We start from the raw sequence: 23,903 nt of genomic DNA, 5'->3' as shown, positions 1-23,903 counted from the left end.
CTGTAGTTCCTTGTATAACCCTCCTCTCCCCCTCTCATTTAAATAACCTCCATTTTACCCATTTCCCTCTTAGTGTTAATTGTCTCCTATTGTTCTTCTCTCAGGTTCCTTCTTTCCCCTTACCACCTGGTTCTTTTCCATTTTCCTGGCTCCTGCAGTTACATCAGGATATATACTCACATATAAGGATTTGGTGCTAGGATCCACAAATGAGGGAGAATTTGTGTTGTTTGTTTTTCTGAGTCCGTGTGACTTCATTTAGTATAACAGTTTCTAGTTCCATCCATTTACCTGCAAATTTCATGATTTCATCTTTCTTTATCACTGAGAACTCCATTGTGTAAATGTAGCACATTTTCATTATCCCTAAGTGAGGGACACTTAGGTTGCTTACATTTCTTAGCTATTGTGAAAACAGCAGCAATAAACATGGATGAACAGGTATCTCTGCAGTAGGATGAGTCCTTTGGCCTGATACGTAATGGTCTAAATTCTTTAAACCATGATTTTCTTTCAGCTCATCAAGGTGGCTTTGGAGAAAAGCCTGGCAACCATGGAGACCCAGAACATATGTTTTCAGCCCTCTTCCCCAGTAGGAGGGGACAGTAACAGGTGTCTTCAGGAGGAAATTCTCCACCTGAGGGCTGAAATCCACCAGTACTTAGAGGAGAAGAGAAAAGCTGAGGCGGAACTCAAGGAGCTAAAGGCTCAAATTGAGGAAGCAGGATTCTCCTCTGTGTCCCACATCAGGTATGCCCCACATTTTCTCCAAATAAGGGGAGCCTACTGACCATGAGCATCCACAGTTAGGAACTTGCCTTGCTGCAACCACAGTATTGGTGCTTCCCCAGGGTTACTTGGTCCATATCACAGGCCCTATGCCTTAATGTATCTACATATTCTTTAAAGAAAAGCTAATGATATTAGATAGTAAGAATCAGTTGTAATTAAAATAATCTGCTCTTAATTCAATATAGCAGTGCTTGTTTTCACTGTCCAAATGCCCCGTGTGTGTGTGTGTGTGTGTGTGTGTGTGTGTGTGTGCGCGCGCGCGCACACACACACAATGGATGGAATCTTCCTTTATTTGTACGGTTGCAACCTTTTAAATCAAGTCCTGTAAATTGCCCTTCCAAGAAGTTTCACAACCAGAAGATTCTGTGAAGAGAAGGATTTAGACAGCACCCTTATCTCCATTCAACTCCCTCCCAGAAGCATAAACAGTGGAATCATGGAATTGCAAATTTAATAATCTTTGCTACTTTAAATTTATAAAAATGCCAGGTATTGATCCATTAGCTAGACTGGACACTCTGGCTTTAAGGAGATTTTTGTCAAAAATGCTGGAGAACATGTTGATACTATAAAGCTAATCTAATCTATTTACTCATTGATCCCTGAGAACCATAATCATCATGACTGATGCTTTAGAGCAGCTATACAGATGAACAACTTCCAATTCAGGACCTATTTTTGCCCTACATATGCATGGTACTTAAACTTCCCTGAATAACATTAGAACTTTAATGCAATGTTGGCATCCAAGCCTGTTGTCCTTGTTTCATAACTGAGAGAACTAATGTCTTAAAAATTCCAAGTGACCTACTCAAGATTTCATAATTCACCCTGGCTATACCCTTTGCTCCTGATTTTTATAAGCAACACACTCTAACCAACTGAGCTAACTGATCTGCTTTATTTCCTCCTGATTTTTTAATACCTAAACCTTTCTTATGTATTCTATATTTCATAAAAATTTAAATTGTATGATATTTAATAGGAAAAGTGCTTGTCTGCAAGAAAGGGGCCCTAAGTTTGATCCCCAGGAGCCATATTCTCCTGTTATCCCAGCGCTGGGAAGGAAGAGGCAAGAGGAGGATCCTTGGGACTTGCTGGCCAGGCAGCCTAGCCAATCTTCAAGATCTGGTTTCAGTTAGAGACCCTGTCTCAAAAGATAAGATGGAGAGCAGTAGAGGAAGACACTAGACATTGAGTTCTGGCCTCCCTGTGTGCACACACACATTTAGTTTTAATTCTTGTGATCATTCTAGATGTCATTTTTTTATGTTGAATTAGCTTAATGATGCCTTCCTTAAGTTTTATGTAGGATTCTATGAGTGTACATTTAGTTGTGCTGTCATGGAGCAATGCATCTCTTAATTCCATATACCATATGTAGAACCCTCATGGATTATTTTCACTTAGAGTTAATAACCTGAAATTCTAGGTTGTTTAACCCACCATCCAATCTTAAGAAACAGTAATGTGAAATGTAGACTCTACCCAGCCCCTCATTTCAAGATGTTGTTGAGTTTTGCTTTTATTAGTTTGCACTGTGCAAACATCAGGGTTTACCTCAAAAAAAAGATGTAACAATAATATTAAATATTCTTTTTGGTAGAATACATACTCCTCTTTCTCTCCTTCCTACATTCTAATTTTGGTAACATACCCACACTATTTTTCTCCATTGAAAAACTGTTTCGTGCATAATCTTTTTGAGTTCTATGACCTAATATATTTTCTTCCATAAATTACACCAAACAAGATCTGCATGAAGCACCAAGATTTTAGGATTCGGAGAAAACTCGACTAGATGCACAGCCAACTATGGATCCTTTAGACTGTGAATTAACGTGTGTGTGTGTGTGTGTGTGTGTGTGTGTGTGTGTGTGTGTGATCTAGCTGCTCAGTGTTCTCAGTTTAGTCAATTTCATTCCTTCCACAAATACAGATGTCTTATGTGGCAAGCACTTGTGACAGTCCTTGGAAATACAGATGAAAAAGATAAGCACAGTACCAACTCTCATGAAGGCTATCACCTACCACGCAGGCCAGAAATATGGCAAATAACCATATAAATATATTTAGATTATAGTTCTGATTGGTGTTATTTATTTTTCTCTATTCCTGAGTCCCAATTTATCATTCCATGATTTTTAAATCAGTACTAATTAATACAATGATAAAATCCACAATAATTTGTCATAGGCAAGATCTAGTTTTTTACTTGACGGTGTAAGTTTGCTTGTGTGTTACAGAGGCCACTGAAAATTAAAACACGTGAGACTATGTGCTTAAGTAAAGAAAAATGGACTAGGAGTCTATTTTTATGCTTTATTAATAATGCTTCCACCAAATAGCCATGGAAGCACATGGTGGGAGGCAAGTCTGCTCTCCCTGACTCCGAGTTTTCTCATGTATGAAGTAAGGGTGTTGTTATAGGTCTCTGAGATTGCTTCATGCTATGAGATGACTCTGATTTTGTTATGCACTGAGATGTGGGTAGAGGGACTGTTAGGAGTGGCGGACCAGGCCAGATCTAGCCCTTTCTTGTGCATTCCCTTCAGGAACACCATGCTGAGCCTTTGCCTTGAGAACGCAGAGTTGAAAGAGCAGATGGGAGAAGCAATGTCTGACGGATGGGAGATGGAGGAAGACAAGGAGAAGGGCGAGGCTATGGTGGAGACTGTGGTCAGCAAAGGGGATCTGAATGAGAATAGCCTTCAGGCTGAGTTCAGAAAGGTCCAGGGGAAGCTGAAGAATGCCCACAACATCATCAACCTCCTCAAAGAACAGCTGGTACTGAGCAGCAAAGAAGGGAATAGTAAACTGACTCCAGAGCTCCTGGCACACCTGGCCAGGGAGATCGACAGGATCAACACAGGTCTACCTGCTTCTCCTGGGAAGCATCAACACCAAGAACAGGAGCCTGTGACCACGAGGCCTTGCCCCAGACCCCAGAGCCTCAGCCTTGGGGCGGCCCTCTCAGTGGATGTCCACCAAGTAAGTGAGGGCATGGGGGAGTAAGCAGTACTTGAAGAAGAGCTGGAGGTAACAGTCTGCATCTTAAACCATTCTGTTCTGTGGGTCAGGAGGTACTGAGGGCAGCAGTGGCCTGCAATCATAAAGGCACTCACTAAGCTTTAGAAAGGATTTTATGAGTATTTCTAGAGCATTTAGTTTTCCAGGTAACACATCCTGCATTGGCAGTGGGTGTTATGACTTGATGCCTGCCTTTGAGGTCTAAACATGATGAGAGGATATGCAAACACAGTAGCTTTTTCATAGGGTGTAACTGCCATAATATTGCGATGCATTGGGTCTTGAGACACACAATGATATCTCTTCCTTATCACTGCCATTTTCACCACGGCTCAGCACATGTGACTGCACCTTGGCCTCAGAGGGCATTTCTCAGATCCTCATAAAGGCGAGAACTTTGCTGAAGAGTCAGTGAGATGGGGAATGCAGAGAGTGCTGAGAAGACCCTAGGACAGGTGCCGGGGTGAGGAGCAGAGGTTCCCACCTCTTCCTTTCAGCAGGCTGTTCTGAAGACTTGATTGGCACTGTGTTATGTGCTGTAGAGAGAAAAATGAATAAAACATTACCCCAGCTCTCCAGGACCTCTGTCTGGAATGCAGGGAACTGCCATGTGATGGAAGGAATCCTGTGGCAGACATGTGAACATATACAGTCCACAGCACACAGTTGGGCAGGTGGCTATCACCATATGGTAGGGAGTCACCCCAGAATGTGCTGACCCTTGTATTGGCCTTTTTCACAGCAAGACAACAAGTCCCAGGCCCAAGACTCTGGGCCTCAGCCAGAATTTAGCCTGCCTGGGTCCACCAAGCACCTGCGTTCCCAACTGGCTCAGTGCAGACAACGCTATCAAGATCTCCAGGAGAAGCTCCTGATCTCAGAAGCCACTGTGTTTGCCCAGGCAAACCAGCTGGAGAAGTACAGAGCCATATTCAGTAAGTATCCCAAGCTCACTGTCACCCAAGTGTCTTCTCCCTGAGAAGTTACTGTCTCACAGGTTTTATTTTTCTTCCCTAACCTCCAAACAATTCAGCCATGACAGCAGTCCTAGACACATGGGAGTCAATGTTTTACTGTGGGAGTCAATGGTTTACTTCAATTTGTGGATGGCCATGAAAACTAAAGGAATTAAACAAGATTTTAAAGTTGCGGTTGAGAATATAGGAAAGATATGGGCTGATGTCTACATTTGCTCGTTTCTGGTAGAATCAGTAAACTGCTTTGATTCTCTTCTTTTCTTGTTTTCCTCTTTCTCTTTACACCACAACAAATTCTTCAAAATCATAGCTCTTTGTGGTGGCACACGCCTGAGTAGGCTATGCGGATGAGACAGAGGCAGGAGGATTGCAAGTCTACATAGCCAATTCCAGGCTAGCTGGGGCTACAGGGAGATCCTGTCTCAAAAAAACAAACAAACAAACAAACAAAAAAACAAAACAACAGTAACAAAAGCCAAAACATACCATCACATTGTTACAGAGTCAGCATTATTCAATAACAGTTCTGCAGGGACAGGAATGTTCTTTATGGCTTTACAGGCAAGTGAAGCATGGTGAGTAGAATTTGGAAAAATTTAGCTTTTACTTAACTTGATATCAAATAGCCACATGTGGATAGGTTCTACCTTATTGGACAGGGCCAAGCTGGATGTCTTGTGACTCTAAGTCAGTTCAGCTTTGTTTAAACATTCACTGAACCCTTGTGGATAAGGACCTGAATAGTTTCCCTAGGGCTTTCTGAGATGGCAGCAGGCAGTCCCTGACTTACCCATTTCTGATTCCAACTGAGCCTCTGTTGCCAGAACAGAGCTCTTCCGCAGAGTGCTCACCCTGGTGGGAAGAAGGCCTCCGTGGGCTTTAGCTTCTCCTATCAGAGACTAAGAAAGCATCTCTCCCAGATTTGGCTCTGACTTCTCTGCCTTGAAGACCAGGGCATGTGCCACTGAGTTGAGGGAATATGTGGGAAGTCCAGGTACTCTTAACACCAGCCATCTCTTCCTGAACAGGTGAATCCTTGGTGAAACAGGACAGCAAGCAGGTCCAGGTGGACCTCCAGGACCTGGGCTACGAGACTTGTGGCCGAAGTGAGAATGAGGCTGAGCGGGAGGAGACCACCAGCCCAGGTATATGCCGAGGATCACCTTCCCCCGTGTAGTCAGTTGTGTTTATATGCCTTAGGCCACTCCCACTGAGTAGTGGGGTGGGGCATTGTGACTGAAGTGGACACAGGACCAAGCAAGGATAGGAACTTTGGAGAACTCTTGTTTGAAATAAGCCTGTTAGAACTTTTAAAATTAGCTTCTAGCATACTATTAATAAAAAATTCTATCTCATTGAAATTGAACCGGGTGTGGTGGTATATACCTTTAATCCCAGAACTTGGGAGGCAGAGGCAGACCTCTGAGTTTGAGGCCAGCTTGGTCTACATAGCAAGTTCTAGGCCAGGGAGACCCTGTCTCAAAAACAAAAAATTCTATCCAATTGATATAGAAAAAAATACTTAGACCTATTTATTAAGGAAGAGCTCTATGAGCTTTAGTATATATGTAAACCATAAGCTTAAAATAAAAATTTTTATTTTATGGGGCTGGAGAAACAGCTCAGCAGTTAAGAACACTGGCTGCTCTTGCCGAGGTCCAGAATTCAAGTCTCAGCATCTACATGGCAGATGACAACAGTCTGCAACTCCTGTTCCAGAGGCTCTGACGCTCTCTTCTGACCCCCGAGGGCATAGCAGGACATGGGTGCCCTTACCATGCAGGGAATGCACTCATACACATAAAATAAAAAGTACTAAATAAAATATTTAATGCAAAATTTTATTTTGCATTAATAAAGGACTGTCATCATAGGGCACCTACAGACTTGAAGTGAGGCAATGTAGTCTGGCTGTTAAGAACAGGGATCCTGAGACCAGTGTGGCTGGTTCAAATCCTCTTTGAACTTCTGTGTGCCTTAGTTTCTTCATCTGCTAAATTGGTAATAAAGCAATTATCTAACCCATTGGGTACTCAAGTCAATGAAATGAATAAGTTCTATTAAAACACTCTAGCACAGGGTGTGGCACCTCACAGAACACTGCACATCATTCTTATCCTGCCTGCCACTGCCCTCGTACAGCTGCTGTCCCTATGCTGATGGGTTTTGTAAGGTCTTATTTCCCCAGACCTTTTTTTCAGGCTACTGTAGCCCAGTATTTTTAAATCATAGTAGTGTTCAGGAGCATTCTAGAAGCTTGTTCTTCAGTTCTTATAGTCATTTTCAGTATCTGAGGCAATGTTATTATCTTTCTTAAGAGGCACTGACTGTGTGTTAAGGACACGAGAGAGTCTGAATTCTGGCTCTTCCATGCATTCATCTGCATGATTTGTGACTAGCTTGCTTACTTCCCCCTGAAGTTTGGTTTCTATAGTCATCAAAATGAGAAGTGACTGTACCTTGCTTACAGAGTTATTGAGAGGATAAGAAATGCTAAATGGGAAGAACCAGCACTCAATAAAGCACTGCTTCAGTCTGGCTCCCATACTGTTCTTGTGACCAGCCTGCTCCTCTGAACAGAGCGGCCACAGCAGCATATCCAGATTTTCTTCAGGAAGATGTCTTTGTGTCTTTCAGAATGTGAGGAGCACAGCAGCCTGAGGCCCACCATGCTCATGGAGGGGCTGGACTCTGAGCAGGGGTGCCTGGATCCAGCCTTGGTCAGCCCCTCTGTGAAGAAATCTTTAGAGAACAAACTAGGGAAACAAGAGGTGTTCCAGGCATATGGAAATTCAGAAGACATCTCTGTCCTACAAAAGGACATCAAAGATCTGAAAACCCAGCTACAGAACGCCAACAAGATTATTCAGAACCTCAGGAGCCGGGTCCGGTCCCTCTCAGCTACAAGTGATTATTCATCTAGTCTGGAAAGACCCCGGAAGCTGAGAGCCATCGCAACCCTCGAGGGGTCTTCACCTCACAGTGTCACTGATGAGGATGAGGGGTGGCTGTCTGATGGCACTGGGGCTTTCTACCCTCCAGGGCTTCAGGCCAAAAAGGATCTAGAGAGCCTCATCCAGAGAGTATCCCAACTAGAGGCCCAGCTCCCGAAAACTGGACTAGAGGGAAAGCTGGCAGAGGAGCTGAGGTCGGCCTCGTGGCCTGGGTAAGGAGGATGCTGTTTGGCCCTTTCTTGATTGATGTCTAATTCTGTGCTTGGAATGGGGCAGCCCAGGCAGCTGGGAGAATATATCCAGGTAGTCCAAATGGGTACTTTTTAAAGTAGTAATAGGGCTGAGGGAAGACAGGTATAAGGATAACCAGCAGTTCACTTGATGGTGGCCCAGTGTCCAGGAGACAGTAGGTCTCCAGGATGTCCTGGTACCTATATATGAGTAAAATGTCAGTATATGTGGTATAGTGTAATGGTAAGACTAGACTCAGACAGCCTGACTGTAAATCCTACTCTGCAACTGATGAGCTGTGTAGCCTGTTTAACTTTTCTCAGCCTATTTGCTTGATGGAATGAAGAACCTACTCAAAGGATAGTAATTAGATTTAATTGAACTAATAAGAATAGTGTCTGGCCTATATTAAGCTCTCAGTGCTGTTTTCCATTATTATCATTATTATTGATACTTTGTGTTTAAAAAAAAACACTGAGTACACACATCTCAGCATCCTCCCTGGTTATCTATTGCTAAGTAACAAATCACTCCAAGCTGTGATGATTATGTTCTGTGGGCTAACTGGATTCTGCTGGGTCTCCCATGTGGCTGCCACCAGGTAAAAGCCATGGTCAGAATGATCTGAAAGTCCTTTCTGAGCTGGCCATGGCTTCTTTATCCATGTCTGGACTAGCTCCAGGCTTCTCTCTTTCTCCATGTGACTCCAGTCCTCCAACACTTCTCTTCTGACTTTGGTTTCTCTTGGTATAATGGACTCAGGGTCCTGTTGCTCCTGTGTGAAAGCTGGTTTTTAGAGCAGAAAGTAGGTGTCATCAAGCTAGTTAAGAACTACTCCTCAGAGCTGGAGAGATGGCTCACTGGATAAGAACACTGCTTGTTCTTGCAGAAGACCTGGGTTCGAATCCCAGTACCTACATGGCAGCTAATAACCATCTGTAACTCCAGTTCCAGGGCATCGGATCCTCTTCTGTTCCTTTGTGGGCACTGCATGACATGGGTGCGCTTACATAAATGCAGACATAACATACACATAAAATATAAAAAATAAAAATAAAGAACTCCTCAACTGGCACAGAAATATCCCCACTGTGTTATCTTGGTTAAAGTGGTTGCGGAACCTTCCAGATTTAAGGCAGTAGAGAGTAGCATCTATCTGCTTTTGGAGGACTGGCAAAGCCATGTTGCGGGAGAGCACATGGCGTGGGAGGTTACATAATGGTCAGCTTTGCAAATGCCATCTACCACGGTGTCCTCTCACAGGAGGAATTCTTACATCTGGTGGTGTTTGGAACAGGAGATGTGAAAGGTCCTAGGGAGACTTAGGATGAAGTGATTCTAGATATTTCTTAACTATCTACTGTGTGTCTATGCTACTGAGGGTATAAGAAATATAAAATGTGGAATTTTCGTACTCTCATGAGGTCGTGATTTCATTTTGAACATTAGACTAACATATATAAAACAGCTGAAGAACATTGTCACCCCCAAATGTATGATGCAGTTGTTTCTTGTTTCTCAGCATAGAATTTACTTTTCTTAAAGCCCTCTCATGGGTGGTGTACATTCAGAGTTGGGGTCTTCCTTGGGTATTTTTCACACCGAGATCTCTACAGAGCCCTTGTAACCTCACTCTTTTTCATTCTTCCTCTCTTCTCTCCTTTCCGCATTAGAAAATATGATTCCCTGATCCAGGATCAGGCTCGAGAACTATCATATCTGCGACAAAAAATTCGAGAAGGGAGAGGAATTTGTTACCTTCTCACCCAACATGCAAAGGACACAGTGAAATCTTTCGAGGACCTCCTCAGGAGCAATGACATCGACTACTATCTGGGCCAGAGCTTCCGGGAACAACTAGCCCAGGGAGGCCAGCTGACAGAGAGGCTCACCAACAAACTCAGCACGAGTAGGTTGGCCACAGGACTTGGAGTGCTTGCAGCCACATGCACGGTCCAGGGCTCAGGTGGCTGCCACATCTCCAGCTTTCTATCCCAGAGTCCAGGTTCCACTTCATCGCTTGAGGGCAGCACCAAGAACACACAGGGCTAGAAATGCAGTGGTTAGAACTATAGAGCCATACATAATCTATACCCTGTAGGCATGAGGACCTAAGTTCACTCCCCAGAACCCACATAACAAACCTGTACATGGTGACACATACTTGTAATCCCAAGACTGAGGAGACAGACAGGCTGGTCCGTGGGGGATGCTGGCTAGCCAGGTTAGCTTAGTTGGTGAGCTCCAGGTTCAGTGAGAGACTCTGTCTCAAAAAAAAAAAAAAAGGCAAACCCAAGGGTGCCATTCTGCTGGCATCTTGGCCTCCCCACACATCAACTTTCCCATAATTTTAACATAAAAAAACACAACAAGTTCCAGGCCATGAGCTCCAGGTTCAGTGAGAGACTCTGTCTCAAAAAAAAAAAAAAAGCAATACCCAAGGTTGCCATCTGACTGTCATCTGGCCTCCACACACATGCACATTCCCATATATTTCACATACATACACACAAACATGCACAAACACACAAAAGTCATAACCTGAAGCACTCAAAATAATTGTCCTGAACATATGTGAGGTGTAATCACTATTCTGTGTGCTTGTGATGTGTGAAGTGGGACCTATCCAGTCTAACTTCTGTTACTTTCTGAATTTGATTTGCAGAGGATCATAAAAGTGAGAAAGAAGAAGCTGGGCTTGAGCCACTGGCCCTCAGGTAACTCAGAAGAGAATCTGGGAAAGGGATTTGGTCAAGAGATCAACAGTAGCCCCCAACTTTACAAATGGAGGGGTGTTGAATATAGTTCATTAATTTATTCATTGAACACTATTGTCTTTTTATCCAAATTCTTTCTTTTCATGTAATTCTACTGCCACATTAATTCTTTGGGCTTGGTAGGCTAGAAACAGTCTTACCTACAAGTGAACCAAGGGGATTTTCCTGCTTATCTCCTGTGAGTTTTATGTAAGGCTCTCCTGTTCTGGGTTACACTGACAGCTAACTTAATATTCACTCAATTTCCTTGGAGAAGAAAGAATCACATGATAGTATGTAGAGAAAGAGGCCCAGGCTGTGCAGATACCTGGAAGGCACCAGTGCCTTGGAGACAACTTTCAGTGAGTCACGCATATAGTACTAAAAAAGATACTGGGTCAGGGTCATTTGTAGCCACTGGTTTGAGCTCTTTGTGTCATGAATGTTCCTTAGACCGTGTGAGTGCTTCTAAAATATCTTTGATAAAGGACATGATGTTTGGTGTTATTTTCTGTTTCTTATTTCTGATCTCTCACAGGCACATAAGTGGAAAACACTTGAGTCAACTAGACGATTCCACTTCCTTAGTCTTAAACGTTGGGATGGCATTTTGTTCTGTGTTTCTCAAGGCTTCCTTTTAATTTTTATACTTGTGGGAGATGATAATAGTCCTAAGACTGCAGCAGTTGAAGGATCACTTGTTAAGTAGCAGTGGTCCTTAGCATATGGTGCAGCCCCTGTACTGGGTAGCTATTGTCTCTTCATTTACGCCCCATCTAATTAGAGGTCAATTATTTCATTATTCTATACAGAATGGTGCCTCTGGCTTACACGGATTTTCCCATAGGCCTTAGGGAGGACTAGCTGGTTTAGGTGACCTTTGTTTCACCTGTGGTCTACCCCTCTCCCCACCAGGCTCAGCAAGGAGCTACAGGAGAAGGAGAAAGTGATTGAAGTCCTGCAGGCCAAGCTGGATGCCCAGTCTCTCTCACCCCCTAGCAGCCATGCCTTGTCTGACTCCCACCGCTCTGCCAGCACTACGTCCTTCCTGTCTGATGAGCTGGAAGCTTGCTCTGACATGGACATAGCCAGCGAATACACACATTATGAAGAGAAGAAGGCGTCACCTGGTGGTCACTCAGGTAGCCGCCACTGTCTGAGCATACCATCTCTGTCTAGACTGAGAGGAGACCTTAGGAACCAGGCCTTATAGTCCACTTTGGCGTGTATCAGGCTGAACAGAACATGGCTCTGGCACCAAGTGCCAAGCACAGGCTCCCATGGGTTAGGATTCTTGCTCTGCTACTGACTCTAGAAGGAATTCTGTCACTCTGGGCTCTGCCAGCGTTACTTGATGGGATACAATTCTGTGTGGAAAGAAGGTGGCCGACCTTCCTCTGTCTGATAGGCCACCTTCTTTAAGAGGGAGTATCTCATCTCTCCTGCAGTGATCTTGCTACTTGAAGTTTCTAGGCAGTGCCCCCGAGTATCTGTGGGTATCTATGGATGCTTCCAGTTTTATGGGATATTTTTGGAGGTACCATTTCATGATTTCAGGACTTTGAGCTCCCACTATCACCCCTAGGGTGGCTTATTTCACTAAAGTAGCTATCTATCTAAAATCAAGAAAATGAATACTGCAAATAGTCCTTGGGCTTGGAGTTTTCCATGAGAGTACGTAAGGCCGAGGTCCCAGTTCTCTGTAGAACACCAAACATTTTCTTTCATTCGTGGGTTTTGTAGATTCCATCCATCATTCAAGTCATTCTGCTGTGTTGTCTTCTAAACCATCAGCAACCAGCGCATCTCAGGGGGTTAAGGCCGAATCCAGCAGCAACCCTATCAGCTTGCCAAGTCCCCAGAATCCTCCCAAGGAGGCCATCCAGACCCATCCAGGTATGCAACAGCCAGTGGGGCAGCAGCTTCCTCTCCCTCAGCAGCCTGTTCGGCTTTCCTTCAGGGACAAAAATGGGAACTCTTAGAGGCCTAAATGCATCACATCCTAGGCCAAGTCAAGGGACATCCTTGCTCATGTTGTCTAATTTTAAAAAAAGAAAAAAGAAAATAGTAGTCTGCAGCAGGCTTTGATCTGCATGCCAGTTTTGACCAACAGTTGACTACTTCTTTTAAAATAAACATTTCATTTCTTTCTCTCATTTGCTCTAGGAAACAAAGGAAATTTTTTTATGGGATTAAAACACTCAAAGAAAAACAACAAAAACTCACATCTACTGATCCCATTCACATTACCCACTTAATTGGTACAAAGTCCTTTTCAGTAGGTAGTACGACTTACTCCATAGATAAATGCTGTTCATTTTGCACTGTTGATGGATTTATGAATGAACTGGCAATCCATGATCTGTACATGGTGCATATCCTAGAGGCACCAAGAGAGGTACAATCACTTTCACAACTCAGCAGAATTGCCAGGGGCTGCATTGTTTACTCACAGCTCTGCTCCAGAGATGGCTAGTCTTTACTTCCTGCCTTCTGCCATGACTGGCTACCTTCAGAGTAGTTTGTGGTGAGGTCTGACTCCCATATAGATGCTCCCCTAAAGCACAGTGCTTTTTTCTGTCGTCTTCCTCCTTCCCAAGGGCAATTCAACCACAATCTTAAGGAGAGGAAGCTTCTTCTCACTACCCAAGCCTGGGCTCCACATTTCTGGACCACTGGAGGCAGCAGCTAGACCAGGAGATCATGAGAGAAAGGCTGTTCATCCAGAGTTGTAGATACCTGCCTAAATGCTTTCAATTCAAAATGAGCCTGTGGTCAGGGGCTTTGAAATCAGAATACTTCTCTAAAAGATGCCTGGGCCATGTCCCTTGGCAGTTTGGGTATCTGCAGTATTGCCGTGATATCAGTCTTATGGGGACAGGGGTATGTTTTAGATGTAATCATTGTCTTCCACATTCGAAGTCCTCCACAGGGCAGTCTTGATTCCTGCCCCTCCCCCATTGACTGCTTGCCCTCTCACTTTTAGTTTAGAAAGAGGAAGCAGATTCAAGCATTGGATTTTCACAGGGTTGCTGAAGATTCATCTGTACAGTGGTTACATAATGAGCACCTGGAAATATTTTTTAATGTAAATTTCCAAGCCCTGCTCCTAGAGTTTACAATTCTGTTGGTCTAGAGAGATCAGACAGGCCACCTCTTAGGAGCACGCTCAACCCTGGCTGGCTTAGCCTGTACCACATGGAGTGATACATGGCAGGCTCATGTCTGGTCAGGGAATGTCCTTATCTTCTCTTTTACCTATGCTTTTCTCTTACTTTCTCTCTAATAATGTCTCCTTTCTCCCTAACTCCTTGTTTCTAGGCTTTCATTTTAACTCCATACCCAAGCCGGCTAGCCTCCCCCAGGCACCACTGCCCTCAACTCCATCCAGCTTCCTGCCTTTCAGCCCCCCTGGTCCTCCCCTCCTTGGTTGCTGTGAGACACCGGTGGTGTCCTTGGCTGAGGCTCAACAGGAGCTGCAGATGCTGCAGAAGCAGCTGGGAGAAAGTGAGCACAGCTGCTGCCTTGGTGTGCTTGAGTGGCCCCCACAGTGTTGCTCTGCATGGCTTTGGCTTGATGGTGGAGCTAGAAAAAGAATGGGCACATGTCACAGTGGAAGATGGAGAGAAAGCTCCGCTTGCTTTTTATTTGAAATATATTTACTGTTATCTTTCAGATATGTGTGCCATTAGTCATAGGATGTGTTTTAAGGCTTTAGACCTGGTGTTCACATACTGCTTACAGAATTGAGTACAACCCAGTATGTTAGTATGCATCCAAGACAGTCTGGGGAAATGATTATTGGCAGGGGGATAGGATACTATGCTTTGCCTTTTCAAGATAACATAACCATTAAAAATACCACATTCTGCTGGGCATGGTGGCTCACACCTTTAATCCAGCTCTCAGGAGACAGAGGCAGGTGGATCTCTGTGAGATCAAGGCCAGCTTGGTTTACATAGTGAGTTCTAGGCCAGCCGGGGCTATAGGGAGACCCTGTCTCTAAAATATATACGGCTGGGGCTGGAGAGATGGCTCAGCGGTTAAGAGCAGTGACTGCTCTTGCAGAGGACCCAGGCTTGATTCCCAGCACCCACATGGTGGCTACGAGCCATCCTTAACTCCAGGTCTAGAGGAATCCATAGCCCTCTTTTGACCTCCGCAGCCCTGCATGACACGTTGCACTCACATACATGAAGGCAATATGCACTCATACACATAAAATAAAAATAATAATAAAATAAAATAAATATAAAAAAATGTATGACCATATTCATGAACACCTTTGTGGGGCTGTTATATTCTTGTGCTGTGAAATGTTCCTAATCAAGTCTAGCAACTGAAATCATCAACCTGAGTCAGGAAGGGTGGTGGTAGAGAGATTCCGAAGCAGAGATGGTACAGCCCTTTCTTCTGTGTCCACGGTTCATCCTACACCATGATAGGAAACAAGAGAGAGGTAGACAGAACCATAAGCATAGACTGTGACATCTGACTGTGAATTCTGTCCTCTGACTCCAAAGCATAATTAATCCTAATGTAATTATTTACACAATTCATAGACTGTGTACTGTCATCTTTAGAAAAAGGATTTGCTGTATGTATAAGCTGGATACCTCACCATAGAATTTTATGTATGCAGTCACTTTAGGCTTAGAAAAAAAGAATGGAAACGTTCACATGATGATTTCACTTTCTAGTAATGCTTTTCATTTCAACTAGAGAGGGTTTGAGGATTATGTTAAAATCACAGTCTGTATCTGTAATGGAACTTGGGTGAGCCAGAGATTGATAGCAAGATTCAGTACACCCCAGGTGTCTACTGGCCAAAGAGCACAGCCAAGAGTTTGTATCTCCAAAGCCCCTGATGGCATTTTGATCCGCCTACTTCTTTTGTCAGCCCTGAAAATGGATAGCTTATCTATTGTGCACCCAGCTTGATTTGCAGAACCAGCTAGTCCAAGGCCATTTTCCAGGAGAGCTTTCTCCTTCTGTAGGCTATGAAGTCTAAGTGAATAAGTCTTCTGTTTTCAGCTTTCCCCTGAATAGCACTATAGGGCTTCCCTACATGACCTTACAGAGTCCTGTGTAAGGTACCATGGGACCAGAACAAGCAGCAAAGGCTCAAGGTAACTGCTAAGTGGGAGAGATGGGCTTGGAGCCTGTCTTCTGCTCCAAGTTCATGGCTTCCCCCATACCTTCGTACTAAGGATAGCTTACTTGCCCTCCTGCTTAGGGTGAGACTGAGCCCTGATGAAACACTCTAGTGAGTCTTTACAACAATGCTTTCTTTCTCTTTAGAGACCAGTGAAAGGCGTTGGCACTTATGACCTAAAATGTATTCTTTTGGCAGTTCTGACCAACAATCGATAGGTGACATATTAGGCCAGGCGTGGTGGCACACACCTTTAATCCCAGCACTTGGGAAGCAGAGGCAGGCAGATCTCTGTGAGTTCAAGGCCAGCCTGGTCTACATAGTGAGTTCCAGGACAGCTGGGGCTACAGGGAGACCCTGTCTCAAAAAGACCAAAAAAAAAATGACATGAATATTCTCTATCTTCCATTTCTTTCCCTCTCTCTCTTTCCTTTATCTTTCCATGTTTGTCAATGGGTCTTTGTCCAAAGGAAAGAATAGAAGGAAAACCCTGTGCATAAAAAGGGTCTGTGTGGGTCAGCATCTGAAGCCCTTGACATGGGTTCAGATGGGTCCAGCCTTGGTAAGGAAGACTGTAGCCTTTCTTTTCCCATATGAAGGTATGGTCCTCTCCAAGAAACCATCACTTAATACTCAGTGTTTATTGTGAATGAGTTTCCATAGGGACACTAGTGCATGGCAGCTTCCCAGGTATGTGTGGGGCTTAAGAGCTCCTGGTACAGTGTCTTTGCATGGTTTAGAGCTGGTGTCACCAGAGGAGACTGAATCATGAGAATACTGATCACTGTAACCAGTAGACTTGGAACCTCCCATGACCTTGGTTAAAAATAAGTTGTCACTGTGCCCAATAGTGCACCCCTTTAATCTCAGCACCTAGGAGGCAGAGACAAGTGTATCTCTGTGAGATACAGGACAGCTTGGTCTATATAGAGAGAGTTCCAGGCCAGCTGGGGCTACAGGGAGACCCTGTATAAATAAATAAATAAATAAATAAATAAATAAATAGGCAAGCAAACTGCCTATAGCACTGATTTCTCCTTTCACTTTGGGGTAAGGTTGTAAAATTATAGATGTTTATATTCCAGCTCCACCCTTTTTAACCCCTAGTGAGCCTAGTGAGTGTCTAGCATTTTGCTCATTGGAGAAGGAAAGATGTATGACAGAACTTCTCAAATTTTGCTGCTATTAGAATCTCCTTGGATGATTTTTTTTAAATGTTTGATGCTCAAGATATATTCCACACCTATTAAGACAAAATCTAAGGTGGTCCAGACGTGTGTATGTTTATATTTTCTCAGGTGATTCCAATATGTAGCCAAATTTGAGAATCAGTTATAATTGAGTATGAAAATTGGCAAGTGGCAATTGTACTAACTCTTCCTAAGAGTCGAAATTGATTAGAGAAAAAGATGAACTCATTCCAGACTGCTTCAGGGGAGCTGCCTGACTATTCTGCCCATGATGATTGTATGGAGGAGAAATCAGTCAAAACTGTGGCCTTGTGCACCTCTTTACACTTTCTCCTTTCTTTCCTGTACTGAGCTTAAAAAAAATAGAAGCAGAATCGAAAGCTTGCATAGGGGTCCTCCCTTCAAGGAAAGGCCTGTGGTTTCATAGGATCTGTGGAGGCGTCAGCCCAGGAAACAAAAGGTGTCATTTCCCTCCTTGATAGGTTCAGTGATTCTTTGAAAGGTTTATGACACTTTTTAGTTCCTCAATTCTTTTCAACTGATCCATATTATTACTTGTTCTATACAGGGTTACCCCACCCTCAGCAAAGAATTCTTCAGTCTGGAAAAAATCTAGCTATATTCCATACCCCCTTCTTTCCTCTGACATCCCCAAAGGAGGAATGGAAAGATTGACTGGTTAGTTTTAGGGGAAGGCAAATATTCGCAGGCAAACAGATAGTCCTGCTTATGGGTATGCCTAGTCAGATATCCCATCATACTTTTCACCCCTAACTTTGGTGCTGGGATTCAAACCTTTGACGTTTTGGGGGTGGTTTCCTTGTTAACCTTAGTCTTTAATGGCTGCTCTATCCCTCCAGCCCATTCACCCCTAACTTTGGGAGTGACTCCTTCTTGAACTTCCCTGGGTTCTGTCATGTGGAATGTCATTAGGAGCCAGGGGTGGGGCTCTTGTACTTATCCTTCGCATGCACAGGTGGCTTGCACATCCTTCATCCATCCTCTACCTCTCGTGTCTCATCCTAGGCCATGTAAAGGGTGAACGTCAGGCTTGAAGCTTTGAAACTTTGTCTAAACGGTGTCCCACAGTGACCTGAGACATACTTGCTGGTTGTAGTTATCCTCAGCAGTCTCATAGTCCTTGTTGGTCCTGGACTTCTGATACCCTGTTTGTTTCTCACTCCTGTTTCTTTCTGCCTAGGTGTTAGTGCTGCTCCTCCTGTTTCCACAGCTACACTGCTGAGCAATCATTCGGAAGCTAGCTCTTCTCACTACCTCAACCCTGCCCAGCCCCACTCTCCTACAAGGAGCCCCATAGAACTGGGCAGAATCCTGGAGCCCGGTTACCTGGGTAGCAGTGGCCAGTGGGACATGATGAGGCCTCAGAAAGGGAGCATCTCTGGGGACCTCTCCTCAGGCTCCTCGATGTACCAGCTTAACGCCAAACCCACAGGTAAAGCACAGAGCTGGGCCTCGCTCCCATCGATTAAGGATTTCATAGAAAGGACACAACTTCTCCAGCCTACAAATACGTCCCATGTAAAAAACCCACTCACACCAAATGAAGGGGTTCAGCTACGCAAGCAAATCCTGGAATGTAGCTTGTTTCCAACACTAAGACAATTGTGATTTTTCAGAAAAAGACTAAGCCCAAAGTGAAATAGTTGACTTGATGTAATCTGTCATTAGCATCTCTTTGCTTACCTTTCTGCATGCTTTTTATTTTCTGAAATAATCCACCTTCAGGCTATCCTTTCTTCCCCTGTATTAAAAGTGACTTAGGGAAGCACTGTGTATCAGTCCTTAGATACAAGGGCCGGTTGAAGGTGTTGTACTTTTACCTTAGGCTTTCCCTTCAAGTGGGAAAGGATGGGGATTGCTAAAAACCGTCGAGCCATATATCAGAAAGAATAAGGGCACTAAAAAAGGCCATAAGGCCTTCCCTGTTGCCCTCAAAACCACACCTAGGAGGTGGCATGTCTTGCCAGATGGCAGTCAGGCCCTGTGCAGAGCCATTAGTTATTTTTCTAAGTGATATGGAGCTCCCTTTCAATAACAAACCTGTGTGTGGGTGGAGACCCATGGGCTTTCCTTAGCAAGGGGCCATCCTGTGCTTGAAAAGCTCTCTTCTCTTTAAGGACATTGCCTGTGTCCCATGGGTGCCTGTGTGAAAGAACGCAGTTGGCAGAATGAGGGTAAAGCTTAGGGACTAGGCTGAGGGTCCATGGCAAGGGCTCTACCCCAACCCCAGTAACAAGCGCTCTATTTCCTACCTCTGTCCATGTACTGGGATGGCTGCAGGTGCTGACCTGCTGGAAGAGCACCTAGGTGAGATCCGAAACCTGCGCCAGCGCCTAGAGGAGTCCATCTGTGTCAATGACCGGCTGCGGGAGCAGCTGCAGCACCGGCTGAGCTCCACGGCCCGGGAAAGCGGTAGGTAGGCAGGGAGGCAGCTTCTGAAGGTGAAGGCCGGTAGGCAGAGGCTTAAGCTGTCAAAGCACTTTGATATACTCTACTTGCTTCTCATGGTCAGTCCCAGAAGGTAGGGCAAGTATTTCTTACTTTATGGATGTAGCTGAACTCAGAGTGACTTTCCTCAAGGCCAGTTCCTCCTTTTGTCCTTAATCTCTTAATATACTACCTGCTGATTCTCTGCATCCTTGTAATTGGTAAGTGGTAGAGCCTGGTCTGTGAAGACCCATCCTCAACCACTTCAACGTGGTGGCCTTTCTTCCTCATCTACCCCAAGACGCTGTTGTTTGGAAGTCACCCTGTGTATGCACAGTTGTCCCTTCCACCAAGCAGCCCCAGCTAGTTAGGGAGAAAGAGAGTCCAACATAAAACAGCTTCATATATGAATAGATATGTAAAACCTGGCACCCAGCATTGTGCTTTAGTAAATCCCAGGCTTTGGGGGCCAGGACTTTCTGCTGGGTCAGGACAGCAGATCTTTGTGAGAATGGGACAGCATCTGTTACATGGGGCATGTGTGTGTTTTCTGGAACAGGCTCCACCTCTCACTTCTACAGTCAGGGCCTGGAGTCCATGCCTCAGCTCTACAATGAGAACAGAGCCCTAAGGGAAGAAAACCGAAGCCTGCAGGCTCAGCTGAGTCATGCTTCCAGAGGTGGGTTGTGTAAGATCATCCACTGCAGTCACTCCTGGCTCTCTTTCCTCCCTGGCCATGCCAATCACCAGTTGAAGAAGTAAAGAGAAGGCTGACATAACAACTACCCAGAATTCCACTGCCATTTTCAGTCTACAAAGGGCTACTCCTTAAGGGCCCCAACCATGGCCCTCAGACTCTTAGACTCCAGGAGGGCTTGAATGGCTGTAGGAAACCCCACATTGGTCCAAGACCAGTGGCTGTCAACCCAGCTGTTAGCCTGGGATCTGTTCTACCTCCCACTTACAGCTGGCTAGGACCCCAAAAAGAGGGAATATGTGTGCCTGTGTTGTGTCTCACACTTCTCCAGTCTGTAGTGCAGCCCTGTACAGATCTCTCAGTTCTGCTCAGCCATCCCTCTGCCTCCTCCCACATCCCTCACTTGGGCTGCTCTCTGGTCAGTCCTCCTATGGCTCTATGTGGAGAGGGGATAATATAACTGCTAGAACTTTCCCAACCTTATTTGATGGTCAGGTATAGGTGGGCCTCATTTTTCATGTGGCCTGGGAGGTAGATGAGTTTAGTGTTAGTTGACTCGATTAAATCAATGTATTACTTATAAACAATTATTTTTACTTATAAATATTTATTGAACATCCATAAAAAGCTATAAAAGTAATATATAAAAGGATTAAGCCTAGAATTAAGGATTGTTTATGGAAGCTAAAGGCAGGAAGAAATTTTCGAAGGTAGCTATGCTAGTGCAAGAAGGCCTGAGAGGCAAGGGTCCTGCATGGGGAAGATAAGCAAAGTGGATGGATAGAGAGAAGGCAGAGGGAGCAAACGACCACTGTGCACTTGAGGAGAGTAGAATAGTCCTCGCAGGTGAGAATAGTAAGAGGTTTTGACAAGTACAATTTGCCAGGCCCAGGAACTGTACCCAAGGACTGACTGAACCTGCAGCTTATATGCAGAGTCCCTGTAGATTATCTTTGAGAAGTTTGATCAGAGAGATGCCCCAAAGCCATACTGTCAAATGTCCCAATTTTAAAATGATGAAAAACAATATATTCTAAAAACAATAAATGGGAAATGAGTGTCGATCTTTGATAATATTCAAGATGGACACTCGGATGTTCATCTAGAAAATGGTGAGCTTTTGCATCCAGGCTTTCTTCTCTAAGAACAAGGGCAGCCGTAGTTAAACAGAGGATCAGAAATGACTGTTCCCCAGCACATGTGGGCCCACCAAGTGAACTGCCCACCTATACAGGTCCCTCCCACCCCTGGCTTCAGATTTGCCTGGGCTTGTCCTACTGAGCTTTGGGCCCACGCTATAAACACCATGTCCCATCACCAGGGCACTCTCAGGAAACAGAATGTTTACGAGAAGCCCTGCTTTCCTCTCGATCCCAGCTTCAAGAGCTGGAGAAGGAGCTGGAACAGCAGAAAGTCGAGCGGCAACAGCTTCTGGAAGACTTGCAGGAAAAACAGCAAGAGATCTTGCATTTCCAGGAGGAACGTCTGTCCCTCCAGGAAAATGACTCCAGGTAGGAGGGGCCTTTGATAGGGAAGGGGCCCCCATTTTCAGTGCAGAGGGACATTGACAAGACAGTAGCATCCTTTGGAAACCTCAGTCTCCTGCTATTCCTGCTTCATAGGTGACTTGGAGCAAAAGGAAGCCTATTTTGAGCAAAAAGAATAGCTTTTGCACCCCAAAGTAGAGAGATGCAATCCTATTACAAAGATTTCCGTGTATCAGAGACTGGCAGGCAAACATCCCTGTGCTTCCAATTAGACATAGGATACCACTCTCACCAAAAACTGGAAGCTGCTACCCCACTGAAGCACTCTGCCTGTCAGTTTGAAGAGCACTGTAAGGGCAGTGAGGAGCCTGTGATGGGCCTGTGCTGCCGCCAGCCAGGACCTAATGCTCCAACATTAGCAATGCTCACTCACCTTCTGTCCCAGACTCTGCCTCCTCATCTGCAGAGTGATAGCCAGCCCGACTCAGGAGTTGATATCTGGGGCTAAGATTCCCTGAGGCAAAGGTTGGCTCACAGCTTACTGACCCAATGGGGCTGAGTGGCCCTGCCAGCTCAGAGGACCTTGCCTCTCTCTGGCAGGCTGCAGCACAAGCTGGCCCTCCTACAGCAACAGTGTGAGGAGAAGCAGCAGCTCTTCCAGTCCCTGCAGTCAGAGCTACAGATCTACGAGTCGCTTTGTGGAAATCCTAAGAAGGACCTGAAAGGTATGAGCCCCTTCTCCCTTCTGCTATACAGCCCGAAGGTGAGGTACTGTTGACCCAAGCAGATCCAGCCTGGGGACCCTTAATGACAAGCCACACAAATCAGACTTCATCCACTTAAGCAGTCTGAAACAAATTAATCAAGGGTTAGATTATCCTCTTTGTTTGGAGACAGGGTCTCCCTATAGCCCCAGTTGGCCTGGAACTCAATGTGTAGACCAGGTTGGCCTAGAACTCATAAAGATCCACCTGCCTTTGCCTCCCAAGTGCTGGGATTAAAGGTGTGCGCCACCGTGCCCAGCTATATGTTTTGTTTAACATAAAGACCTTTACGTTTGTTTAACACAAAGACCTGTCCTAGTGCTATCCCCAGTTGAAAGGATTTCAAATATCCTAAATGACAGGCTAGAACAGTTCATACAGCCAACATCTCCCCTTCTTCCCTTCCCCAGTGAAGAAATGGACTCAAAACCAAAAGGGGGAAAAAGCTGTATGAAATACCACTAATAGAACTTAAATTTCAGACGTAGCTTTAAATATTAAGCACTGTATTGAGCAATTTTTCCATCTGCTGAAATAAAAATCTAGTATTTGAGAATCTTGGTATATTTCCCTATTCTTTGAATGGGGAAAAGTTTTCAAATCTTCATGTTAATGAGTTACAGCAGGTTATGACAGGGCTGATATCAATGGGATGAGACTCAGTGAAGATAAAAAATGAAATCAAGCGGTGTAGACCAGGCTGACCTCATCTCAGAGATCTGCCTGCCTGCCTCGTGAGTGCTGGGATTAAAGGCATTCACCACCCCATCCAGGTGAAAAATCGTATTTTCTTAAAGCTGGATCTAATTTCTAAGTTTGCTAAAGAGAAAGTTAATTAGAACTTAAAGTATAGGGGGCTCACCAGACTGAGAAATGGCTAAAGTTCAAAGCCATTTGCATGTGGGCTTGGTCTGCCTGTAAAGGAAACTAGGTATTAGAGGCGCGAGAAGACGGGTTAGTGGAAAGGGCAGTTGCTAGGATAAAGAAAGCCTAAAAACCAAGAGAAAAATTTACTTTCAAGGAAAGTAAATCCATGTTGAAAACAGAATTTTTTTTGTATTTTTATATTTTGGCTCCTGAAAAGGCTGGCAAAGAACAGTAACAGTGCAAACAATTAGAATATTTCTTCAAAAACAGTTTTTAAAATGTAAAACATTAAGGAATTTTAACAAACCAAACTTCTGTTAACATAGAAAAATTTTTCACTAGAGTTAGGCAGCCACTCCAAATGGCATGGCAAAACGGCTCTGGTATAAAGGAAATAAAATACCACACAAAAACCCAAAACAAAACTAAAACATTTCAAATTAAATCTGTTAGACTAGAAGATTCCAACAACATATTTCTGTCCATTACAAAAGCATTTTAAAATCCAAATTTCAAAGGCACCTAAGTTGTATTATAAGTGAAACTTTGCTC

The 23,903-nt window shown here is 44.4% G+C and overlaps 1 protein-coding gene across 7 annotated transcripts in view; it reads left to right on the top strand.

The window, feature by feature from the left end:
• LOC103731999 (myomegalin) overlaps positions 1-23,903 on the top strand; it is a 243,565-nt gene that overhangs the window by 206,827 nt on the left and 12,835 nt on the right. For 4 of the 7 annotated variants that reach the window (XM_008830514.2, XM_008830515.2, XM_008830517.2 and 1 more), the window contains 15 exons: positions 518-750; positions 3,351-3,786; positions 4,568-4,760; positions 5,831-5,947; positions 7,440-7,968; positions 9,661-9,896; positions 10,653-10,704; positions 11,659-11,885; positions 12,487-12,639; positions 14,065-14,250; positions 18,290-18,541; positions 19,390-19,521; positions 20,096-20,215; positions 21,555-21,744; positions 22,321-22,445. In XM_008830514.2, the coding sequence (XP_008828736.1) occupies positions 518-750; positions 3,351-3,786; positions 4,568-4,760; positions 5,831-5,947; positions 7,440-7,968; positions 9,661-9,896; positions 10,653-10,704; positions 11,659-11,885; positions 12,487-12,639; positions 14,065-14,250; positions 18,290-18,541; positions 19,390-19,521; positions 20,096-20,215; positions 21,555-21,744; positions 22,321-22,445 (3,181 nt within the window). The remainder of the gene's footprint in view (positions 1-517; positions 751-3,350; positions 3,787-4,567; positions 4,761-5,830; positions 5,948-7,439; positions 7,969-9,660; positions 9,897-10,652; positions 10,705-11,658; positions 11,886-12,486; positions 12,640-14,064; positions 14,251-18,289; positions 18,542-19,389; positions 19,522-20,095; positions 20,216-21,554; positions 21,745-22,320; positions 22,446-23,903) is intronic. The other 3 variants (XM_017797497.2, XM_017797496.2, XM_029562263.1) reach the window with 2 other exon arrangements.

The sequence above is a fragment of the Nannospalax galili genome, unplaced genomic scaffold (genome assembly GCF_000622305.1).
Source record: "Nannospalax galili isolate Female #2095 unplaced genomic scaffold, S.galili_v1.0 scaffold455, whole genome shotgun sequence".
NCBI lineage: Eukaryota > Metazoa > Chordata > Mammalia > Rodentia > Spalacidae > Nannospalax > Nannospalax galili.
Note: the sequence above shows the minus strand (reverse complement) of the source record. Positions and strands in the feature narration are given on the sequence as shown.